At 52.5% G+C, this 22,681-nt stretch overlaps 1 protein-coding gene across 4 annotated transcripts; it reads left to right on the top strand.

Annotated features, from left to right (window-relative positions):
- The first annotated feature begins 13,670 nt into the window (after positions 1-13,670).
- Positions 13,671-22,193, top strand: FABP3 (fatty acid binding protein 3). Of its 4 annotated transcripts, XM_043909543.1 has the most exons (6): positions 13,671-13,797; positions 14,095-14,202; positions 14,648-14,732; positions 18,201-18,373; positions 20,271-20,372; positions 21,876-22,193. In XM_043909543.1, exons 3-6 carry the CDS (start codon positions 14,660-14,662, stop codon positions 21,927-21,929), a joined length of 402 nt encoding a protein of 133 aa, XP_043765478.1. In that variant the 5' UTR covers positions 13,671-13,797; positions 14,095-14,202; positions 14,648-14,659; the 3' UTR covers positions 21,930-22,193. The 4 variants fall into 4 exon arrangements, with proteins under 4 accessions (XP_043765478.1, XP_043765479.1, XP_043765477.1 ...); XM_043909544.1 differs by lacking the exon at positions 14,095-14,202 and having other exon boundaries at positions 13,726-13,743; XM_043909542.1 differs by lacking the exon at positions 14,095-14,202 and having other exon boundaries at positions 13,743-13,797.
- The last annotated feature ends 488 nt before the right edge of the window (positions 22,194-22,681 follow it).

Here is a 22,681-nt window from a genome sequence, read left to right as displayed (position 1 = left end):
GGCTCTCTGGAGCAGCCAGCCAGGGTTCAAATCTCAGCCCCCTTACTAGCTGAGTGATCTCAGACAAGTGACTCAACTTTTCTGTGCCTGAATTGCCTTATATGTAAAATGGTGATACATGACCATACCTCTCGTCAAATTGTGAGGACTGAATGAGTGAATATAAAGTGTTAGAAGTGCCTAGCACATGGTAAATGTTTAACAAGTGTTAGGTATTATTGTTACCAGCATTTCACCATCAGCTGTGCCCTTGCAGGCCGGCACACAGCGTGGGTAGAGGAGCTGGCTCTGCCCTCATGTCTATCATTCACCCCCAAGCCCGCAGGCAGGGTGGTATGTGCAGGGGGGAGCTGTGTGGAGTAGGAAGGGTAGGAGGGATTATGCAGCCCAGATGAAGGGCGGCTGGACCTACCCAGCTGGGAGGGGCGCTGGCTCAGTGTGAAGCTCAACAACCCAGGGGCCGGTGTGCCTCGGTGGTGGTGGGTCTAGGCATGCAGCCAGCCTCCCGGGTGTGAGACCTATGCAGCCCAACAGGGCCCTGCACTCAGAAGGGCCTCACTTGTGGTTTAGTGCTTGGAATTCTTACTAATTCTTATTTTTCTTTTTTAATTTTCTTAGCAACTTTTAAACAAGGGGCCCACTTTGCACTGGGCCCCACCAATTATGTCACCAGTCAAGGGTTGGGGATATGTGAGCAGGCGTCTGGGTGTGTATGTGAGGTCACATGTAGCTGAGTTACTGACAGGTTCCTGGACTGTGTAATCTATAGCAACTGATAAAGAGGCCAGATGAGAAATTCAGGCAAAGTTTTACTGGGACTTGTGCTGCAGCAAGAGGGAGCAAAAGCAAGAAACAGTTTCCTTTGCTCACTCCCTGAAGGAGGGCAAGCTGGTTCCTTAAATGGGGTGAGGGTAGGGGTGGGTTCATGGGTCAGGTCAGAGGGGTGGCTTGGGTGGTCTGCTCACCCCCCTTGGTGGTGCTGTGTGCAGGGACCATGCACAACACCCTGCTTTTTGCTCTTGACACCTCAGATGTAGCAGCTGGGTTTCTGGCCTTTTTGTATCTTGTTTTTCATAATTTGCCCCAACTGTGCATGTACACAGTTATTTTTAGTTATAGTTTGTTATTTTTTCACTTGAGGAGACATTTGTCCAGGTATAAGCACTGCAACAAAGGTTCCTGGTCCCAGCAGTATGTGTCTGCGGTGTCTCTTCCTCTGGACTTGGGGACTAGAATGCTGGTCTTTGGGAGAATTTCAGAAATACACAAAAGAGCTACAAAAAAGATCTTCATGACCCAGATAATCATGATGGTGTGATCACTCACCTAGAGCCAGACATCCTGGAATGTGAAGTCAAGTGGGCCTTAGGAAGCATCACTATGAACAAAGCTAGTGGAGGTGATGGAATTTCAGTTGAGCTATTTCAAATCCTGAAAGATGATGCTGTGAAAGTGCTGTACTCAATATGCCAGCAAATTTGGAAAACTCAGCAGTGGCCACAGAACTGGAAAAGGTCAGTTTTCATTTCAATCCCTAACAAAGGCAATGCCAAAGAATGCTCAAACTACATTTTGAGTTTGATTGCACAATTGCACTCATCTCACATGCTAGTAAGTAATGCTCAAAATTCTCCAGCCAGGCCTCAACAATACGTGAACTGTGAACTTCCAGATGTTCAAGCTGGTTTTAGAAAAGGCAGAGGAACCAGAGATCAAACTGCCAACATCTGCTGGATCATCGAAAAAGCAAGAGAGTTCCAGAAAAACATCTGCTTTATTGACTATGCCAAAGCCTTTGACTGTGTGGATCACCACAAACTGTGGGAAATTCTTAAAGAGATGGGAATACCAGACCACCTGACCTGCCTCTTGAGAAATCTGTATGCAGGTCAGGAAGCAATAGTTAGAACAGGACATGGAACAACAGACAGGTTCCAAATAGGGAAAGGAGTACATCAAGGCTGTATACCTGCTTATTTAACTTCTATGCAGAGTACATCATGAGAAACGCTGGGCTAGATGAAGCACAAGCAGAAATCAAGATTGCTGGGAGAAATATCAATAACCTCAGATATGCAGATGACACCACCCTTATGGCAGAAAGTGAAGAAGAACTAAAGAACCTCTTGATGAAAGTGAAAGAGGAGAGTGAAATAGTTGGCTTAAAGCTCAACATTCAGAAAACTAAGATCATGGCATCTGGTCCCATCACTTCATGGCAAATAGATGGGGAAACAGTGGAAACAGTGTCTGACTTTATTTTGGGGGGCTCCAAAATCACTGCAGATGGTGACTGCAGCCATGAAATTAAAAGACACTTGCTTCTTTGAAGAAAAGTTATGACCAACCTAGACAGCATATTAAAAAGCAGAGACATTACTTTGCCAACAAGGGTCTGTTTAGTCAAAGGTATGGTTTTTCCAGTGGTCATGTATGGATGTGAGAGTTGGACTGTGAAGAAAGCTGAGAGCCAAAGAATTGATGCTTTTGAACTGTGGTGTTGGAGAAGACTCTTGAGAGTCCCTTGGACTGCAAGGAGATCCAACCAGTCCATCCTAAAGGAAATAGGTCCTGAATAATCATTGGAAGGACTGATGTTAAAGCTGAAACTCCAATACTTTGGCCACCTGATGTGAACTGTCTCATTGGAAAAGGCCCTGATGCTGGGAAAGATTGAAGGCAGGAGGAGAAGGGGATGACAGAGCATGAGATGGTTGGATGGCATCACCGACTCAATGGACATGAGTTTGAGTAAACTCCAAGAGTTATTGATGGACAAGGAGCCTGGCGTGTTGCAGTCCACGGGGGTCACAAAAAGTTGGACGCAACTGAGCAACTGAACTGAACTGAACAAGGAGGTAACCACCCCACCCCAGACACAGGGAATAGCCTGTCTTCAGTTTCTCCCTACACCCCTGCGCCCACACTCACGCCCCAACCTCTGTCTCTGCAAAACTCCAGTGTCCCACAGCATCCCTCCTTCCGCCCCTGCGGGAAGATAGGAAGGGCAGTGGACCTTCTAAATCACCAGTCCCAAGGAGAGGGAAGCGGAAGCCATGCTGGCTGGGCTAACATTATGCACCATCATCTCCACATATGTCACCTCTGTCCTCCCTACCTCCCCAGACCCAGAGATCAGGGAAGGGTCAGTCTCCCCATTTCCCAGGTTGCTCTGTACCTCTTGATCAGGGCTTCTTATGGAGCGAGGCTGAAACAGGCGATCAGGAGTCCCTGTTCTGGGTCTGGCTTTGTCCCCAACTCATTCTGGGACCCTGGCTGCCCTCCTGGAAACCCCAAAAAGTTGGATGTTATAACCCCTAAATTCTTTTCAGCAGTTGCATCTTACCTAAGTCTTGGGTTCCCATGGCCTGTGACAGCCACTCTCGGCTCTGCACAGTGGGACCCTGACCCTGGGCCAGCTCCAAACCCCTGCCCAGTCTGACCCAGACAGTCACTGACTCCTGGATCTGAGAGCACCCAGCCCCCTCAGACAGATGGGAAAGTGTGGTCCTGAGAGGGAATGTGGTGGCGGTGGTGTAGCCGCTAAGTTGTATCAGACTCTTGTGACCCTGTGGACTGTAGCCCAAGAGGCTCCTCGGTCCATGGGATTTCCCAGGCAAGAATACTGGAGCGGGTTGCCGTTTCCTTCTCCAGGGCATCCTCCCGACCCAGGGATCGAACCCACGTCTCTTGCATGGCAGGTAGATTCTTTACCACTGGGCCATGAGGGAAGCCCCTGAGAAGAAATAAAACACACCAGTTTAGTTGCAGAGCCCAGGCTCAGAGTAAATCTTCCTGCCAGACCACTTCACCCCACCCCACCCTCTCCGAGCCTCTGATGCCACACCCACCATCCCTGCCTCGAATTCCAAGCAGGATTCCATCTTCTCGGAAACCCAGCGCCAACAGCACCATCTCCAGCCCCACCTCCATCTTTCCTCCAGTCACAGAGGGTTTAAGGACATCACTGCATTCATCCTTCATCATACAGATGGGGAAAATGAGACCTAGAGAGGGGCAATAGCTGCTCCAGATCACCAGTGGGGGTACCAGGAGCCTCCTGACACCAAATCTTGTGGCTCCCCTTTATTTCCCATCTCCTCATCCTTTAACGTGGGACTCCAGACCCAGTTAAGCATCCAGAGACCCTGGAATCCAAATCCCTCCCTCCAGCACAGGGACCCCAAGGGGGCAGGGAACACTCTATTTTTGGGAGTGGGGCTGGGACAGAAAGGTAACCCGAGATGGGCTCTGCCTCTTCTTTGCCAAAACTCCTTAGACACCCATCTCCCCACCACCATCTCCGCCCCCACCTCCAGGCTGCAGAAAGAACAGGCAGGGTGGGGCAGTCAGCCCTGCCAGGCCCAGAGACCCAAGTGTCCACCCTGGCACTCTTTACATCAGCCTCCCCGGCCCCCTGGATGACATAAGTATGTTCCAGGCCCCTTCCCGGCTTCCACCAGTTCAGCTCCCTTTCACTTGTTTCATCTCCTGGACTTCTACCTAAAAATTTGTTTGTAGTGTTCTCTGTTGTAAAATGGCTCTTAAACCACATTGCCCCCTCATGCTATTCAGATGGGGAGACCACTCCAGAAGGCAAGTGGTTTGTCCCAGGTCACAGAGTAGAGGGTGCCTTGCCTGGGACCCCGTCTGCTGCCTCCCAGGGCATTTCTTTCTGCCCAGGGCTGCCTTTCAGATCTTCCCCTAAGCAGAGTCTGGAAGCGTGTGTGTGTTTGGGGTGGCAGGGGGCAGGGGGGTGCGTAGAGGGCTTCATGAAGGCCAGGGGTGGGTGCCGGGTCAACCAACGAACTCTGATAGCAGACTTGTTTTCTGTGGGGGACTATCGGTGCCCTGGAAGGGGACAGAAAGAGCAGTGAGGCACAGCGTCTGCCCTCAGCAAGCTCTGCATCTGGGCCTGAACATGGGGAACACGAGTCCCTCCAAAGCTAACTCTAGACACCTCCCCACTCACACTAAGCTTCTCATCCCTGCCCACGAGCCCTCAATCTTACCATCCTGCCTTTTTCCTGAAGTTGCTGTATCTTCTCCCCACTTCTCCCTCCCACCCCAGTCCTTCTTGGCTCTCCTCCTCTCCCTCCCGCATCAGCGTTTATCCCACCCTGGTTCACAGCCAGCAGCCTGGGAAAATAGAGCACAGGCCAAACAAGAGAAGAGGTAGGACAGGCAAGTGGCCCAGCAGGACTAGGCTGCAATGCCCCCACTTTCCAGGAGGGGGCGCACTGTCATCCACAGCCACCCATCCCTCCTGGAGCTCAGCCCTGCAGGTGCAACCCAGATTCCAGAGCCAGGACCGACATCTCCTCTTCACAGTCACGTGGCAGGAAGCAGGGATAAGTGGTCCCCAGCTTCCAAATGGGAAGACCCAGGTCCAGAGAAGGGTAATGATGGCTGGACACCTGGAGTCACATAGCAGGGATGAGGCGGAGTCCATGAGCTCTGCTTCTTCAAGTGCCATGGACTCAAAACTACCTACCTCCTCCTGGTCCTGGCCAGATCTACTCCTGCGAGTGGGACTCCATGCTGGGATGCTTCTGGAGCTCCTGGGTCCAGGGGTAGTTTTTCTTGGCCCACGTATTCTTGAATTTTCTCCATGATTGGCCTTTCTTTTCCCAGGAACCCCCTGTCCTGCTCCCAGCATCCTCTGCCTCAGCTAAACCATGGGGTTTAAAGGGCCTAAATAGTCCTGGGCACCCCAGATATACATCAGCCCCCAGGGGGATCTCAGCTCTGCCAGGGGACTCAGGCAGGACCTGTCCCCCAAACACTCCCTTCTCTTTGGCTTCTGCCAAAGACAGCCCTGGGCCTCACTATGTACACCAGGCTCTGCTCTAAGACATGGTGTGTTACCTCACTGAACCCTCAGGTGAGGCACAGAGAAGGCAAGTGACCTGCCCACATGGCCAGTGCATGGCAAAGCAGGACTTAAAACTCAGGAAGTCTGATTTCAGAGAAAGACTGTTAACCACTGTGTCAGAGACCTCTGGCCCCCTGACACCCATTCTCCCCTTTTTCTAGACTAACAGGCAGTCCAGAATAATGACCACGTTTCTCAGTCTCACTTGCACATGGATGTGTGGCTAATTTCTAACCCAGAGAGAGGAGCTGTGTGTAGCTGCCAGGTCATGCCTTTAATTAGGAGAGGTGTGTCCACGCTGCTTCTCCCCTTCCAGCTGTCTGCCAGCATGGCTGAGCAGACCATCACGGCTGCCACAGCCTCCACATGAGTGCCAGAAAACTCCTCCCTTAATATGAGTCAGATCGTGGTGCTGCCCTGCCCCAAAACCTTCAATGGTTTCCCATTCTTTCAGAAGAAAAGCCACTTCCTCCATGATGGGCAAGACCTTCTCCTGCCTAGCCCTAAGCTATCCTCCCTTCCCAGATCAATCAGCAGGAAAATCTCACCCTAGTTTAACTCTCTCCACTTCCCCTGCTTTCCCACTTCCTCTCCCCACACCTGGCAGACTCTAATGTATTCACCAAGACCCAGCCCAAAGGGTAGGTGGGTATCATGTATGCCAAGCATTTCCAGGCCCTACTGGCAGAATGGGCGGCTCCCTCCTGTGGGTTCTCACGGTCTGTGTACAGCCCGCTGGAATAGTGACAGTCTTTCTGTGTTGTCATAATCTGCACATGCATCCACTTCTCCCATCTCTCAAGAATGAGAGTTAAGTCTGGATATCTGTTGGTTGTCAGTGACCTGCACAGGTCCAGGCATCACACCAGTGGCAGTCAAGTTCAATGAGTGAGAGAGAGAAGGATACAGGGTGTGAGTGCGTGTGTGTGGTGTAGTGGGTGCCCTGAGTTGGCTGAAGGCCCAGGCCACGGACACAAGGAGGACGCCTAGTAATAGCCCTATCCCAAGCCCCAGGCCTACTCTAGCCTGGAAAATCCCATGGATGGAGGAGCCTGGTAGGCTGTAGTCCATGGGGTTGCTGGGAGTCGGACACGACTGAGCGACTTCACTTTCACTTTTCACTTTCACGCATTGAAGGAAATGGCAATCCACTCCAGTGTTCTTGCCTGGAGAATCCCAGGGACGGGAGAGCCTGATGGGCTGCCATCTATGGGGTCGCACAGAGTTGGACACGACTGAAGAGACTTAGCAGCAGCAGCAGCAAGCCCCAGGCCAGGCCTGGTGCCCAGATAGACTGACCCTGAGAAAGGAGGTGGGGGCCCAGGATGGGTGGGTGGAGAGGTGTGGCTCCAGTAGGCTGTGGCCCTCCTGTCCTCTAGGGTCTGCTAGCCCAGGCAGATGGGCCCTGCCTGCCTGTTGTCAGGCATCCTGGCACTCGGATTTCAGTGACCGCCCCTTCAGTGACCAGCGAGTATTTCAGGCTGGGGCTAAACATCACCTGCTCCCTTGGCCCCACAACTTGTAGGGCAAAGGGGAATCTACCAGTCTATCCACTAAGGAGGGGCAGGGTTGGGGCAGAGATGCTGGAAAAGTTTGTCCCCTCATCCCTCTAGCCCCACCTCACCCTCTTCCCCACTTGGATGTTCCCTTCTTGAACTACTGACTGCCAAAGGTTGAAGGATTAAAGAGATTATCTGGTCCAACTCCTGCCATGGAGTTGGGGACACTGAAGGGAAAAGACTGGCCCAAGTTTGCAAAGCAAGACAGGGCAAAGATGGTCACAGGGAAAGACAATGTAGAATAGTAGTTAAGTCATACAAACTCTGATGCTGAAGCTCCAATACTTTGGCCACCTGATGCAAAGAGCTGATTCACTGGAAAAGACCCTGATGCTGAGAAAGACTGAAGGCAGGAGGAGAAGGGGGCAACAGAGGATGAGATGGTTGGGTTAAATGGCATCACCAAATCAATGGACACAAGTTTGAGTGAACTCCAAGAGGTGGTGAAGGACAGGGAAGCCTGGTGTGCTGCAGTTGATGGGGTCACAGGGTTGGACATTACTGAGCAACCGAACAACAACATACAAACTCCGAAGAAAGTATGCCTGGGTCCAAACCCTCACTCTCATGTGTAAACAGGTGATGGGGAAAATGCACCTACATCCCTGAATCGTCGTTAGGGTTGTAAGAGCTGAAAGACAGAAAGTTGTTAAGTCCAGTGCCCGGCACTTAGTAAGGGCTGCACGGACTTTAGTGGTCATCTTCTGCACCACACTTTACAGCATACCAAGCTTCTCTACACCCAGTCTTGTTTCCCCCCTTCCGGCAACCCTGAAAGGTAGATATTACGAGCCCCATCACACAGAGAAGGAAACAGGCACAGACACTGACAGGCCAAGTTCACACAGCTGATACGTCTCAACTGCCCACCAGTGGTCTTTCCATATCCAGCTCCCCGCCTCTGACAGTTCACACACTGGTTCATCAAATAGAGATGACGCAGCGAGCTGGCCCTTGGCTCCTGACGCCTCCCTGGGCTCGTCTTACCCCTGCACTGGATGACCCCGGTGCAGGGAAGGCTAACGTGCTCATCTGACATCCCTCCTGCCTCTGATCCCAGGCTTCTAATTCTTAGTCTTGCCACCCCCCACCCCAGAAGGGGAAACCGCTTGCCACAGGCTCTGGTCCTGGTCGTGCCCCAGCCAACCCAGCCCTTCCCACAAAAGACTCTTTCCTTTTCTTATCTGGTGTCTCTGTTCACTACAGACCCCAGGGGTGCTGCCCCTCGCTGACTCCCAGCCAACCCCAAGATCCCAGGCCCCTCAGAAAAGGCCCAGCCAGGCTGACAGCCTTGGCTCTGTATCTGCTTCCTGGAACATGCCTGGCCCCAGACTCCCGAGGCCAACAGCAACTCCCTGCCAGGCCCCCTGCCATGGCCTGCCAGCTCTCCTCACCTAAGAACACAATCCAGCAGTCACATGTCTGCACCAGCCAGGTTCGCTGGGCCTCCTGGAGCTGCTGAAACTTCCCAGAATCTTGGGCAAGTTACTCCTGAATGAAGTGCACTCGAGGGAGTGACCATTGAACCACCTGTTTGGCGCCAGGTCACATGGCACATGGACACGACCCAGAACGCAGGGTGGTGTGAGGTGCTGTTTCGTAAGCACTAGGTTTACCTTTCTAATTATACTTTACTTAATCCAATCTTAATCATCTGTAATTTTTCAGAGGCACATTTTTCATCTGATAGAAGAGTAATCTGGGGAAGGAGCCAGGAGCAGCCCCAAGTCTGGGATCTGGTTTATTTCCTGGGAGCCTGCCTGTCCCCAAAGAGACTCGGGCTACACCTGTGTGTCCAGAAGGGCACTTCTCCCCTGAGAGGACTTGGGGCCCTACTCTACACCGGAAATGGCCCTCAGGAATGGAATGAGAAAAGAAAGAGGACAGGAGATGGAATACTTTGGCAGGAAGAAAGTTGAGAGCAGTCGACGAGGTGGGGGTGGGAGGGGGACTTTTCAAACAGAGAGAATACTGACGAGGACAAGTGGCTTTCTTTGCTCGAGAGAGCTCGTTTGTCTGCTCTACAAAGCCTTGCCCGTCCCTGCACCAGGCCCTGTGGGCACAGGGGGAGCCTTCACAGGGTTTCTGGTTTAACAGGAAGACAGTGTGTGTGCGTGCCACGTCGCTTCAGTCCCGTCCGACTCTTTGTGACTGCATGTACTGTGTCCCGCCAGATTTCTCTGTCCATGGGATTCTCTAGGCAAGAATACTGGAGTGGGTTGCCGTGCCCTCCTCCAGGGGATCTACCTGACCCAGGGATCGAACCCGAGTCTCTGATGTCTCTGGCATTGGCAGGTGGGTTCTTTACCACTAGCGCCACCTGGAAAGCCTCAATAGGAAGACAGGTTCTGAAGCAAAAGGATCCCATGAAATTAGGATAAGTGCTATGACAGGGAGGTTTAGGGCTTCCTAGAGGCAAAGAGAGTTAAGCTTAAAAGCTGAAAAGTGAACAGGCATTAACTAAAAGAACAGAGCCTGGGAGTTCCTTGGTGGCCCAGTGGCTAGGACTCCACACTCCCACTGCAGGGGGCCTGGGTTCAACCCCTGGTCAGGGAACTAGATCCCACACGCCGCAATTAAAAAAATAAAAATAAAAAAAGAGATCCCACAGGCCACAATGAAGACTGAAGATTTTGTATGCCTCAACTAAGACCGGGGGCAGCCAAATAAATAAAACTTGGGAAATAAAATAAAAAAGAGTAGGGCCTGGGATGGAAGAGTATTCCAGGCAGATAGCAAGCGAGAAACATGGCACCCCTTCAAGGCACAAAAAGGGAAGAGCGGCTGCTGCGTAGGGGCCACAGCATGGGGGCTGTGGGGCCTGCCTCTCCAAGCAGGCTGAGAAGAGAAATAATTAACCTTTGTAATTGCATTCCCAATTCGACCTTATCGTCCCAGAGTCCTTGGGAGGTCAGCTGGGTGGGGACTGCTTTTTGCATATGGAGAAAGAGACCCAGAGAGATGGTGATCTAAGCCAAAGTTAGTAGGTAAATAACAAGGGCAGGATAGGAATGCAAGCAAGTCTCACTCCTGAGACCCTAAAGCTGGGGAGGCAAACAGATTCAATCACTCACTCATGCGTTCATACACTCACTCCCTCAGTGTTCAGTAGTCATTCATTCATGCCTACTATCTGCCAGGCATGCCTCCTAGAGCAGCACTTAAGTAATAAATTATGTTCATGAAACAAATGAGATAAGGCTAAAAGAGTTTGGGCTGATTCTACCAGCAACAGGGAGGACAGCCGGTTTCTGAGAAGCAAGAGTGACTGCCCTCCACCAGGAGCTGCATCCCATCCGCCCCACCCCACCCAACCTCCCACAAGAAGAGCCATTGTTCTCCTTCCAGGGAGCACTCTGCCACAGGCAGCAGTTTCTCAAAAGCAAAGCAGTGTTGAGTAAACCTCTGTCTTCTGCCATCATTTGTTCTCTCAGACTCACAGTATCCAGAACTCTAGGGGAACGAGGAAGTGATTTCCCAGTGACAGAAAGAACACTCCATTCCTCCCACAGTGGCAGCTGTCCCCCCGACACTGTGAGTTCGGGAAGTGCAGAGCTGTGGCTCTCCTGTCCCCCCTGGGTCCCCACTGAGCCCAGCACAGTGCTGGTCACAGGCAATGCTCAATTTATTTAGAGACAGACAGAAAGGGAGAGATGAGGAAACTCCTCTGCAGCATCTGAAGGCCCCCAGTGACATCAATGAGGAGAAATAGATATATTTGGATCCTCTCCTATGGGTCTCAAAGAGCCTTGGTTTATTCTTGAGCACTGCTGGGTCAACTGCCCTGGGGAGGAGACCCAGAAAGGAGAAGGTGTGGGGGTGGGGTCACCATTCATTGTTACTGTGTGTGAGGCTTACCATCTGTTATTTCTTTCCATCCTCATGACAATTCAGAAAAGTAGATGGCCTCCCTCCATTTGGGAAGAAAGGAGATTCAAAAGGGGGAAGGCACTAGTTCGGGGTCTCTAGCTAGTAAGTGGCAGGCTTGGGATTTAGGAGCCAGGCCTCTTCCCAAAGATACTGCTTCTGAACAGACCATGCACCAAGGGAGGGGCATGAGGGTGCAGAGGGAAAGTCTGTCTAAGACTCGATTTCGTGGCAGGCAGAGGCAGAGAACCCCACCACCGTAACTAGCCAAAGAGGAAAATTCCCAGTTATTGGGGGTGGGCTGAGGGCAGTCAGCATCCACAGACTTAGGCCCTGAAGGGGCAAAGGGAGGGTCTCCACGTCCCTGGGTCACTGGAGCCTCCGAGCTCAGGTTCTTTGGCCTCTACCTCTCGCATCTCTTCTGTGCCAGCAGCACATCCCCTAGCGGAGGCGTCCAGATGGCAGGGAGGGCCAGGGAACAGCTGAAGATGCTGAGTAGGCCTTCGTCGCCCGCCTTCCCATGGCCCCATGGATCATCCGGTGCTGCCGGCCCATCTCATTGGTTCTCTCCTGGTTACTCATCTCTCCTCTTCTCCATCTTTCCAGCCTGTGGTTGCTGTGGAAACAGAACAGTGACATCACTATAGGGCGAGGGCTGGGGTGATGCTGCTCTTGGCAGGGACTGGTCCCTGCTGCCTGCTAGATGTTAAATCCACATCTGGATTTACCAAGGGCAACACAACGGGGGGACAGGAAAAGGGACAGGGCTCACATATTCCCTCCCCTTGTCCCGCTTTCCCCCAGTGTAGTGAGCACAAGAGGGTGGGGAGGATGCAGGTAATGAGAGGGATAAGGAGAAGGCTGCATATACCTAGAAGGGAGGATAAGTCATGTGGGAAGGAGACAGGGTGTGGCTTGGGAGTCAATTCCAGTGAGCCAGGTCTGAGCATGTGAGGTGTGGGGCGGGCAAAGATGGGGTAGAGCTGCGAGAATAACGGGTCTGGGGTTTGTCTAGAGTTTCTCAAAGCACCGTGCTGCTCAGCTTAGACAGGGCCCACGAGAGGATGCAAAAGACTTCTGAAGATCTCTAGAGCCCCCTCCTCACAGCTACAGCAGTTTCTAATCCTGTCTCATAAATAAGAAAACTGAGGATCAGAGAAGCAAACCAATCTGCCTTGTGTGGCCTGGCAGGTCAGGAGCAGAGCTGAGAGCAGGTCTCAGGAGTCCAGAACTAACCATGGAGATAATAATAATTATCCTATAATGATAATAACAGCAGCAGCATTGAACACTGATTCAGTCTACCCCGCTTAGCATTTTAAATGTATTTAAGAGCCTCCAAAACCTCTATGTGGTAAATACTGTCATTTCCCCCATTTTGAGAGGAAGCTGAGACTCAGTGTGGCTTAAGTGAATTGCCCACATCCACATAGGCAGCACCCACTGGAATCAGAACTGGAACCCAGTTCTCTCTGCCAGCAGCTGCTCACCCAGCCCCAGCTCTCAGCACTGCTTTATAAAGACCATGTAGGGAGAGCGCTCTGGCCCCTGGCTCTCCAGCACTCCGTGTCTGAGAGAGGAGGCGGCCCTGTGTCTAAAGGTTGTGACCTTGGGTTAGAAACCATCTCGATCCCCTCCTCCTCCTGCACCTGCTCCGGCAGTGAGGTCACTGGGGCTCAGTGCCCAGCCCTGAGGCTTGTCCCTGCAGCTTTGGCAGAAATAGGCCCGCTCAGTTCTGGCAAGTGGACCTGTCCAGCAGAACCAAGAACTTGGGGGAGAAAGGGCTCTTCCTCCCTGGCCTGCTTCCCAGAACGTTAGGGGAAGAGAGGCAGATGTTCTCCACTTCCACATAGAGAAGCAGAGGTCCAGGGAGGTGGCCCGCCACACTGTACGTGTGTGGCAGAGCTGGAGGGATCCCAGGGCTCCTGGGCCCCACCCTGCAGATCTCTGCTGGCTTAAGTGCAGTTGGGCACCATTCCCTTCTGTTTTGCGTTTTCCTTCGTAAGTACGTGTCATGTTCCCAGTTGTTTCTCCAGAGCCTAGCCCAGGGCCTGGCACAAAGTAGGTGCTTTAATAACTGTTGGATTAAAAAATGAAAGGGTTCCTCTAAACCTCAAGTCTGCTCCTTTGTAAAAGGGATAATAATAACACCTACTTCAGGAACTTGGTTTTAAGTTCAATAAGACAATGCACTTAAAGCCCCCAGCATGCAAAAAACAGCAACACAAGATGGATCTTACTATTAAAAGTGCTTTGGAAACTGTAGTGTCAAACAAGGTAGATGAATGCCAGTCTCTGAAAGTGCAGGCTGCCTGTGGAAGGCTGCCTGCCGGTGGAAGGTCAGAGAAAGGACGGCAGCTGGGGGCCAGCGGCAGTCAGGCAGAACGGAGCTGTCCTTGAGCCTTGAAAAGCCGGCTGGAAGGACGGAATTTCGGAAGGAGGGTGAGGAGGCAACGGCCGACCGACGGGAGCAAAGGCTCGGAGCTGTGCGCAGAGGTCAGAAAAGCCTGGCGCACCGGCAGGGTGGAGGGGGGAGCTGGACAGCTGGGCGGAAAGGCGCGCGGTAGACATTCCGCAGGGAGGGGCGAGCACGTGTGGGGCAGACGCGGCGCGACCGACAGGGTCACGCTTCTGCCGGGAGCGGGCGGAGGACACACGCTGCCCCTGGTGCCTCTCCCCGCCATCGGGCAGAGCGGGGAGCCGTGGGAGAGCGCGGGGTCTGGGACCAGCTAGACCAGGCTCGCCATCTGGACTCCCCACTCACCGTCTCCTTATTTCCTGCGAACTTGTCAGCCCCAAGCTGAGTCTTGGCTCCCCTCAACTGTAAAATGAAGATCGGGATGATGCCTGCGCCGCGAAGAGTCGGCCAGTGCTTTCCCGGCGTGGGCATCATGCCCAAAGGCGAGTTTCCTTTCTCCTCTGGTCTCTCATCTCTGTTCTGACCCCAAGCTCGGGGAGGGACCAGGGGACAGATGTCGGTGGCCTGCGCCCCAGCTCGCGGGCACCGTGCCCCAACTGCTTCCTTCGCAGATTCCGAAGAGAGCCTTGAGGTCAGGGAAGGGAGCAGGGCTTACCAGCCCGGGGAAGGGACTCGGACCTCGGGACCCGCGGTGACGTAGGCAAGCTGGGTGACACCGGCTGCCCCTTCGCCCCTCGGAGCAATGGGGGATGGGCGACCAGCCCCGGGCGCGAGAGGGCCCGCTTGGGGCTTCCTATTTCGGGCGCGGGGGTGTGGGCCACGCCCCCGTCACGTGACACAGGGGCCTTTTAAAGCGGCAGCGCGGGCTGGGAGCTGCTGATCCCAGAGTCCTTGAGCGCGTTGTCTGTCGTCTCTTTTGCAACCTAGCCCAGCTTCACCATGGTGGACGCCTTCGTGGGTACCTGGAAGTTAGTGGACAGCAAGAATTTCGATGACTACATGAAGTCACTCGGTGAGGACGGCTCGGGATGCTGGGCTTGGGATGGATGCTGTTAGGGAGGGGCTGGCCGCGTGCCCGGTCGGAGCAGTTCTCTAGCCCTGGCTAGATCTTGCATGCCTGCTGCATCCCTCCTGGTCAACGTTGGGGAGCCAGGGGACGCAGATAAGGTGACAGCCTGGGCTACGGCATGCGAGGCCTGTTGCGAGGGGGCTTTTTTTATTTTTATTTTTGCCTTCCCGAGGCGCATGTGGGATCTTGGTTCCCCAATCCAGGATGAACGGTTGCCCCGCTGCAGTGGAAGCGCGGAGTCCCAACCACTGGATCGCCGGGGAATTCTTGGAGGGGACTTCAAGGGTCTGAACTTGATCAGAGAAATTCGCAGGCAAGGAGGCGCCAGGGGGCAGCTGTGTCGGTTGATGTTGGGGGGCAGGGAGGCACTTTCGAGGAAGTAGGGCTTATGATCTGGAGGTAGGGCTGTGGGTAAAAGAGGAGCACTGATTGAAGGTGAGGAGGAAGGAAAAGAAAAGAAGCATGGGCAGTTTAGGAACTGGAAACTCAACCGTGAAAGGGAATAGAATGGATGGGAAGTGTCCTAAGTAGGTTGTCCCCAGGAGAAAGATGGAAGGGGGAACAGCTGTGAACAGGCTTTGAGGAGGAGGTAAGATGGGCCTGCAGAGTTAGCAAGAACCCCTGCTCCTCTGTGTTGGGTTAGTTAGGGTAGATTGTTGCTGGAGGTTGCCCCCTTTCTCACCAACTAGCCTAGTGGTAGGGTAGGGAAAGAAGCCCCATCACCAGCTGCAGCCCAAGGATAACTGCTCATTGGGGAAGTATCCGGTTAGAGGGTGCAGCAAAGAGGCCTGGAGCAAAGCCAAGACCCAGTAATGGCAGGGAGGGTCTTTGGCCTAGGCGGGTGTGGTGCCAGGATGGAGGAGAATGAAGATTCAAAGAATCTTGCAGAGAGGTCCCCGTGCCTTGGTTCAACAGATGGAGAAGCCAAGATCCAGAAAGAGAAGAAACTTGTCAAATCAATTACACAGCAGAGCTGATGTGAATACCTAGATTTCTAAATCCTAACAACTCAGAGCAGTTCCCACTATAGGCCCTGGGGGTGGGAGTAGTAAGAACTGCTTAATCCATCATTGACCTCAGCCCTTCCCCTTCTGATATGAGCTAGAGGGAGAAGGTCATATCACTTCTCTGGAATCTCCAGCTATGAGATTATCCCAGTTCCCCTAGCTGGGATGGGGAAAACTGGAATGTTCATGGTTGAGCTAGGTTCCACACCTTCCTCCCAGGGGACGGCTGGATTATAACAGTTAACCAAAGAGGGAGGGGGTGGGGGCTTGACCCCAGGCACTTCCCACCTGTTCCTGACCCCTGAAATAAGGACCACAAGTGTTGACTTTTGAGGCCAAAGTGCTCAACTGCCCCTCTATGCTAAACACTATGCCCAATGACTCCAAGAGGGCAATAATTCTTGGAGAAGTAGGAGGCCCAGGGCAGTTGTTAGGGAAGATGGGATGCCCAGAGCTAGCTCCACACCCCTAACCCCCTAAGTCTCTCCCAGCAGACATCAGAACTGAAGACCTAGGTCCCTGAAGTGAGTTCCACCATCCTTACCACCTCTCTTATTTTGTCCCAACTTGGGTTAGGTCTAACAATCCACCCAGCCTGTTTGTTGTACAGATGGGAAAAAATGAGAAGCTGTAGGGGAGAGAAGACCCTCCTCAGCTCTCAGTAAATAGCTTCAGCTTCATTTCTAAGTAGAATCCATCTCTTCCCGAGTCTCCTAATTCTGTAACTTGTTCTTAGCTCAGTTCCTCACTGACTCCACAGTGCCTTCCTTCCTCAAACACTCCACACCTCTGGGTAGGTCCTAAGTAAACACAGCTCCTTGTGCAGTGACAAGGTCCTGCTCTGTGCTGGGGAGTGGGATTAGCCTGACTCACTCTGGTAACAGGTGCGTGATCAGTCGTGTCCGGCTCTGCGACCCCATGGACTGTAGCCCACCAGACTCCTCTGTTCTTGGGATTTTCCAGGCAAGAATACTGGGGTGCTATTTCATTTTTCAGGAGATCTTCCTGACCTGGGGATTGAACCTGCATCTCTTGCACCTTCTGCATTAGCAGGCAAATTGTTTACCATGCGCCACCTGGGAAGCCCCTGATAACAGGGGGCAAGGCCAAATCCCTCAGTGGCCAGGCAGGGTGGGCCAGCAGCAGCACAGCTGCAAAGGGTGCCTGAGCCCCTCTTATGTTAAACCAAAAGTTCTCAGAGGACGAAGAGGCCCAGCCTAGTTAGTGTCAGTGATCTCAGGCACACTTGGCGGCCTCAGGACCTGGATGAAGTGCATGCTGGGAGACAGGATGGCCCAGGAGGAATAGTGAACAGTTTTGGAGCCTAAATTCAAATTTAGATAAACCACTGATCCTTTCACTTTGGACAAGTCACTTCACTCTCAAAGCCTTGTTTGTAAATTGGGGATAATAAAGCCAACTGTTCAGGGCTCTTATAAACATTAAGTAAAACCACCCATGTAGCCAGGCACATCCAGGGGCTTTCCACCCACCACCTCACCAAAGCCTCTGCCCTTGGAGAACAGCTCAGCAGAGACCGTTGGAAGAGGAAGTTGGAGGCAAAAGGCCAGATACTAGGGAAACCACGACCGGCAGGGCTGTTTGTTCCACGCTCTCTGCAGCATTGGGGAAGCCTTGCTGAGGCCGAGGGGAGTCCCCACAGGAGACCTGGACTGGAGGTCTGACTGCCTACCACTTCAGGCCTCTCCTAAAACTGCACACTGAGACCAACACTCCCTCCTAGATCATGAAGAGGTTTTGAAAATGTCTTTGTTATCATTTATGGGGGATGAGCACCAGTGCATCTCAGAGCAAAAGCTTTCAGAAGTGGAAAATCCTTGTCCATAGGTTCCAGAAGGCAAAGTCCACATTTCTTTTCTTTCTTCCTCGCCTGTGCTTGGAAAGCTACTCAAATGCCCTGGACGAGAGCCTTGGGCTCCAGCCTTTTTAGCTGAGCAGTAAAGTGAGCTCTGCAGTCGAACATTCTGGATTTGAATTCCAGATTTGTGACCCTGGGCTTCAACTCACTCTCAGTTTTTGCATCTGTAGGGATACTAGCATCAGTCCTGCAGGGAGACTGGAAGGACTGAATGAGACTTACAAATGTGGTTTTTACCACACAGGAGGCACTTAATGGTAGCTTATTCTGCTCTCAGCTCTGCTACTGACTGCTGTGAGGCACGCTTGTCTGTTAAGTTTCTCATGTCTCGTGGAATCAGCAATGTCTCTTTACTGCACAGAGCTAACAGGAAAAACTGAATTACAAAACAGCCACACAACGTCTTTTGAAGGTTCTCACCCGCCTCTTCTCCCTTCCCCACATTCTGGTCTAAGAGTTGGTCACTGTACCTTGTACCTGGCCTCTCACTCCAGCTCATGCGCACACCCTTCCCTCTGCCCTCAGGTGTCGGTTTTGCTACCAGGCAGGTGGCCAATATGACCAAGCCTACCACAATCATCGAAGTGAATGGGGACACAGTCATCATAAAAACACAAAGCACCTTCAAGAACACAGAGATCAGCTTCAAGCTGGGAGTCGAGTTCGATGAGACCACGGCAGATGACAGGAAGGTCAAGGTGAGTTGAGGAAGGGGCCATGGGGGATGGGAGGCCCTGAAGGGGAATAGGGCGGCACCCTATTGTTGCACCTTGAGGGGTGGGCTGTTGTGGGGGATTGAAGCTGGCCTGTGGAGTGCTGGGATGTCCCAAGTGTTAAAGAAATGTGAGTCCTGTCCTCTTGTTCTCTTCCCTCTCTTCTTGGGAAGCATCTACCTGTTGCCTGTGGGACTGGATTGCACAGAGCCAGGATATTCTGACCTCAGAGTCTACACTAGCTCCAGCTGGGTGACCTTGCACATGGCCTGCAACGGCTCTGGCATTCCTTCCCCTTCCATAGATGGCGGGGAAGTTATGTGGACATGGCTGTGACCTCAAGTACTTTAGGAACAATGCCCAGAAGTCAGGGTCCTCAACTGAACAGGTGATCCTGGCTGCCAGGAGCCAAGGAGACAGCTGAGGACAAGAGGTGGAGACCTACTCAGATGCTTCTTCAGCCTCCACCTCCCGGGCTTGGTCAGTGACCCTGAGAAACCATTTCCAGTGTTGCCAGCCTACAAGGAAGAAAAGTTATCTTCTGGATGGAGCACTGTCTTTGGTGTGTGTGTAGTATCTTCTTGCCAAGCCTCCACCCCTCTCCTTCGAGGGAGGGAGAGGGCATCCACCTCCAGTCTCAGGACTTGTCTTGGCAGCTTGTCTGCAGGTGGCTGTCTTGGCTGCTTGCCTCAAGCCTCCCAGCCCCTGAGCCAGGCATGGAAGAGAGAAAACAAAGGGGTTTTGCCCTTGACATGGTGTTCCTCTAGCAGTACCTTTCCACTACACCCTATCTCTTCTTCCTCACAGCTGCCCCCGAGGACAGGAGAGGGTCTAGTATCCTCCCTGTGGAGGAAGCTGGAGCCCAGCCCAGGATCACATAGAAGCTGGCAGCATAGAGGGGATGGTACCCCAAAATCACAGCCCACCTTGGAGAGAAGTGCTTACCCTACCATATACCTTCACCTCCTTGAGCTAGCCTATCTTTTTGAAGGGCAAGAACCCCAATTAAACCCAATAGTAGTTCTCTGGGATGTCTCGGCTAAAAGTAACTTGCTCTGAATGGACCAAAATCTAGAGGTATGGGAATGAGGAGGAAGGTGGTGGTAAGGGTGCATGTCTACCACCCCTCAAGCCCCAACCACATACACACAGCCACTTTTGATCTGCTGGTCAGTCAGGGTCCCCCAGCCTGGCTTAAAGCCCCCAAATTTTTAGAGAGACCTGGGAAAAGTTGCCAGATGAGAGCCAGCTGAAGTAGGCTGGCAGCACCCAGAAGACGAAGTGGACATTGACCAGGGCTGTGGAACACCCCAAGGGACCCAGTCCCAGGACCTGGCAGTTGTTGCTTACTTAGCTGGAGAGGAGAGGTCACATGATATGGACCAAGGGGCATAGGAATACGGACAGGACAGTCTAATTTTCCAATACCTCGCATCCCCAAGGTTCTTTTAGACACTATGTGTGATCACCATCAGGGAGTCTCAGGATTATTCCTCCTCACCAGTCTCTCCCAGGGATTAGGCTGGTACCCACCTCCTGTATCTTAGAGGGACTGGGGCTGTGGGCATCACCCAGGGTGTGGGATAAGTGCCCATCTTGAAGGCTGGTGGCACCTCTCAGAGCCAGACTGTCTGACTTCACTGTACTGCCCGCTTCTCCCTTCTTGCCCAGCAGCTGAAGGCCCCCCTTTCCAGCCAAGCAGCAGTGGTGAGCTAGATGGCTCATGGGACTAGGCTGGAGGTGGGCTGGCTGAGCTCTGGTTCTCAGACCATCGATAGTTTGGATCAGAGACTAAGTCCTCTGTGGCCCCGGTGACCAGACCTCTTCCTGCCCCTCAATCCTAGCTCAGATCTCAGCTCAGGCCTCTACCCTCTTTCCACAGTCCATCGTGACGCTGGATGGCGGCAAACTTGTCCACGTGCAAAAGTGGAATGGACAAGAGACATCACTTGTGCGGGAAATAGTTGATGGGAAACTCATTCTGGTAAGATGGATTAACTTTGAAGCCTTACCCAATTGGTTTCTACTGTCCCTTCAGCCAAGCCTATTGTGCAAAGCCAAGGTCATGCCCTGTGACCAATGGAGGGTGGAGGCAGGCCTGAGTGGTATTAGGACTCGTAATACCGTGGCTTTGGGCTTGTACATGCCTCTGCGTAAATCTCAGCTTAAAAGGGTACATGATTTTGGACAAGTCACCTTCTCCAAGTCCAACTGTAAAGTGGGTTCTAATAACGGCAACCTTGTAGGACTGCTGGGAAATCTGAAGGAGAGAGTGGTTGCAGAGCACAAAGCCTCACTGGTGTGGGAGGACTACAGTAGGCACACTCTACAGCCTTCGTTTCATCCTCTGCATGGGCCCACTGCCTTGCCCAGGGAGAGGTAGAAAGCATGGCCAAATGTGATTCCAGCCGTGTAGAAGAGGCTCCCATCTCCTAACCCTTTGGGCAGGGACAGGCTGGTGATGGGCTGGGCCCTGACAGCACAGTCCTTTCTACCTCATTCCAGGCTCACGCACCTCCTCTCACTGCTTTCCATGCTTGGCCTATTCCAAGTATCTGACTGAGGCCTGGGCTGAAAGCAACAACCAGGCTGTCAGATCTGTCTGTTTAAGGACCTCACCCAAAGAATATAGCCTTGACTGAACACCCACCAAGGGTAGAGACAGCAGCCACTTGTGGTCTCTGCCTCCTTATCCTGTAGGGTCTCAGGTTTTTGCCTCAGCATCTTCATTGCAGACCTTCTTGGGTCAGTGTAACCTGCTCACTGCATTCTTGCACTCACACAGGGCAGGGGTCCCTGCAGTTTAGAATGAGGTACCTGGCTCTGCTGGGAATGTGATATACAGGACCAAATACTCGCTGGGCAATCAGGCGATGGTGAAACCATGGGCCTGGCTGTATGATGCCAGGCAGGATGATGGGGGCTCTGGCCTGTGGCCCTGGCACCACCCTAAGTTTGGGAAAGAATGGAGAATAGGTGGCCTAAGATAGTCCTTTCCCAAGAGTCTCTGGACATTTTTATTCACCTTTTTATCTACTATGTGCAGGCACCTTCTTAGGCACTAAGGATGGAAAGGAATGGTACAAGGGAAAGAGAAACACTCTGGGGTCTTGAAGTTGCCTCCTCCCTGAAAGCTCATTTTCCCAAATCTCTGCAAGAGGAATTACAATACCTAACTTAAAGACTTGGGTGGATTCCCTGGCAGTCCACTGCTTAGGACTCAGCCCTTTCACTGCCATGGTCCAGGTTCAATCCCTGGTATGGAACTAAGATCCTGTAAGCCACGTGGCACAGCCAAAAAAAAAAAAAAAAAGACTTGGTACAAGCATTAGGATAAAAGTATCTGCCAAGTACCTGGCATATAAGTAGGTAGGCAGTAAATGAGAATTGTTAACACAGCAGCAGCGGGCTCTCCCCATCAGAATGGAGTGTCCCCAGTTCCTTCCATGCCCACACCCTTGCCCTAATCTGACTGTCTTTATTCCAGACACTCACCCATGGCAGTGCAGTTTGCACTCGTACTTACGAGAAAGAGGCATGACCTGCCCTCTCCTTCCACTGACTGCTGTTCTGCCAGTTGGCTGCTCCTGGACTCAGCACCAGACTGCCTCATTTTCCTCCTCTGGCATTTTGTATAAATCCACCTTGACTGGGGAAATTCTCCTGGGGTCAGGTGGCACCAGCCTGGATCCAGTTCCGTTCTCATTGTGTCTGTCTGTTTTTTTAACTGCATCCAAAGGGTGCTCTGAGGTCAATAAAGCAGAGCCAAGGCCACCCAGTTGCCTTTCCGCCTTTGGTGACATGATTCTGGGAGTCTCAGTTTCTGTGTGTGTCAGAGAGTAGGCAGAAAAGACTGCTACTCAGGAAGCGGCATCGGATGAGACACTGAATGGACAGCCTAGGGACAGTGACAGCTGATCACCTCACACATACAAAAAATAAAACAGCTATACCTACACCCTGCCTTCATAGTGCCCCCCCCACCCCACTCCCAAGTCCAAATGAGCTAGTCCAACCTGGACTAATCACTCAGTGACAGGACTTCTGAACCATCACCCCTGGCCCCCCTGCACTGAATGCCGGGGGTCTGGACAGTTGCTCCTCTCTGTGGAATCCTGTGGTCTCTCTTCAAAACACAAGATCCAGGCTTGTGCCAGTGGTGGTGGGAGAAAACGCCCACTGGCCAAGATGACTGCTGAGCTTCTGCATATGTGCCAGGCCAGGACTCATGGTTACAAATTCTTACTGGTTCTCCAATCAGCCCTGGGGGAGAGGTCATCTGATCATTACAGA

The sequence above is a fragment of the Cervus elaphus genome, chromosome 8, assembly GCF_910594005.1.
Source record: "Cervus elaphus chromosome 8, mCerEla1.1, whole genome shotgun sequence".
NCBI classification, from domain to species: Eukaryota; Metazoa; Chordata; class Mammalia; order Artiodactyla; family Cervidae; genus Cervus; species Cervus elaphus.
The sequence above is the reverse complement of the archived record's forward strand: the minus strand, read 5'-3'. Positions and strand labels throughout refer to the sequence as shown.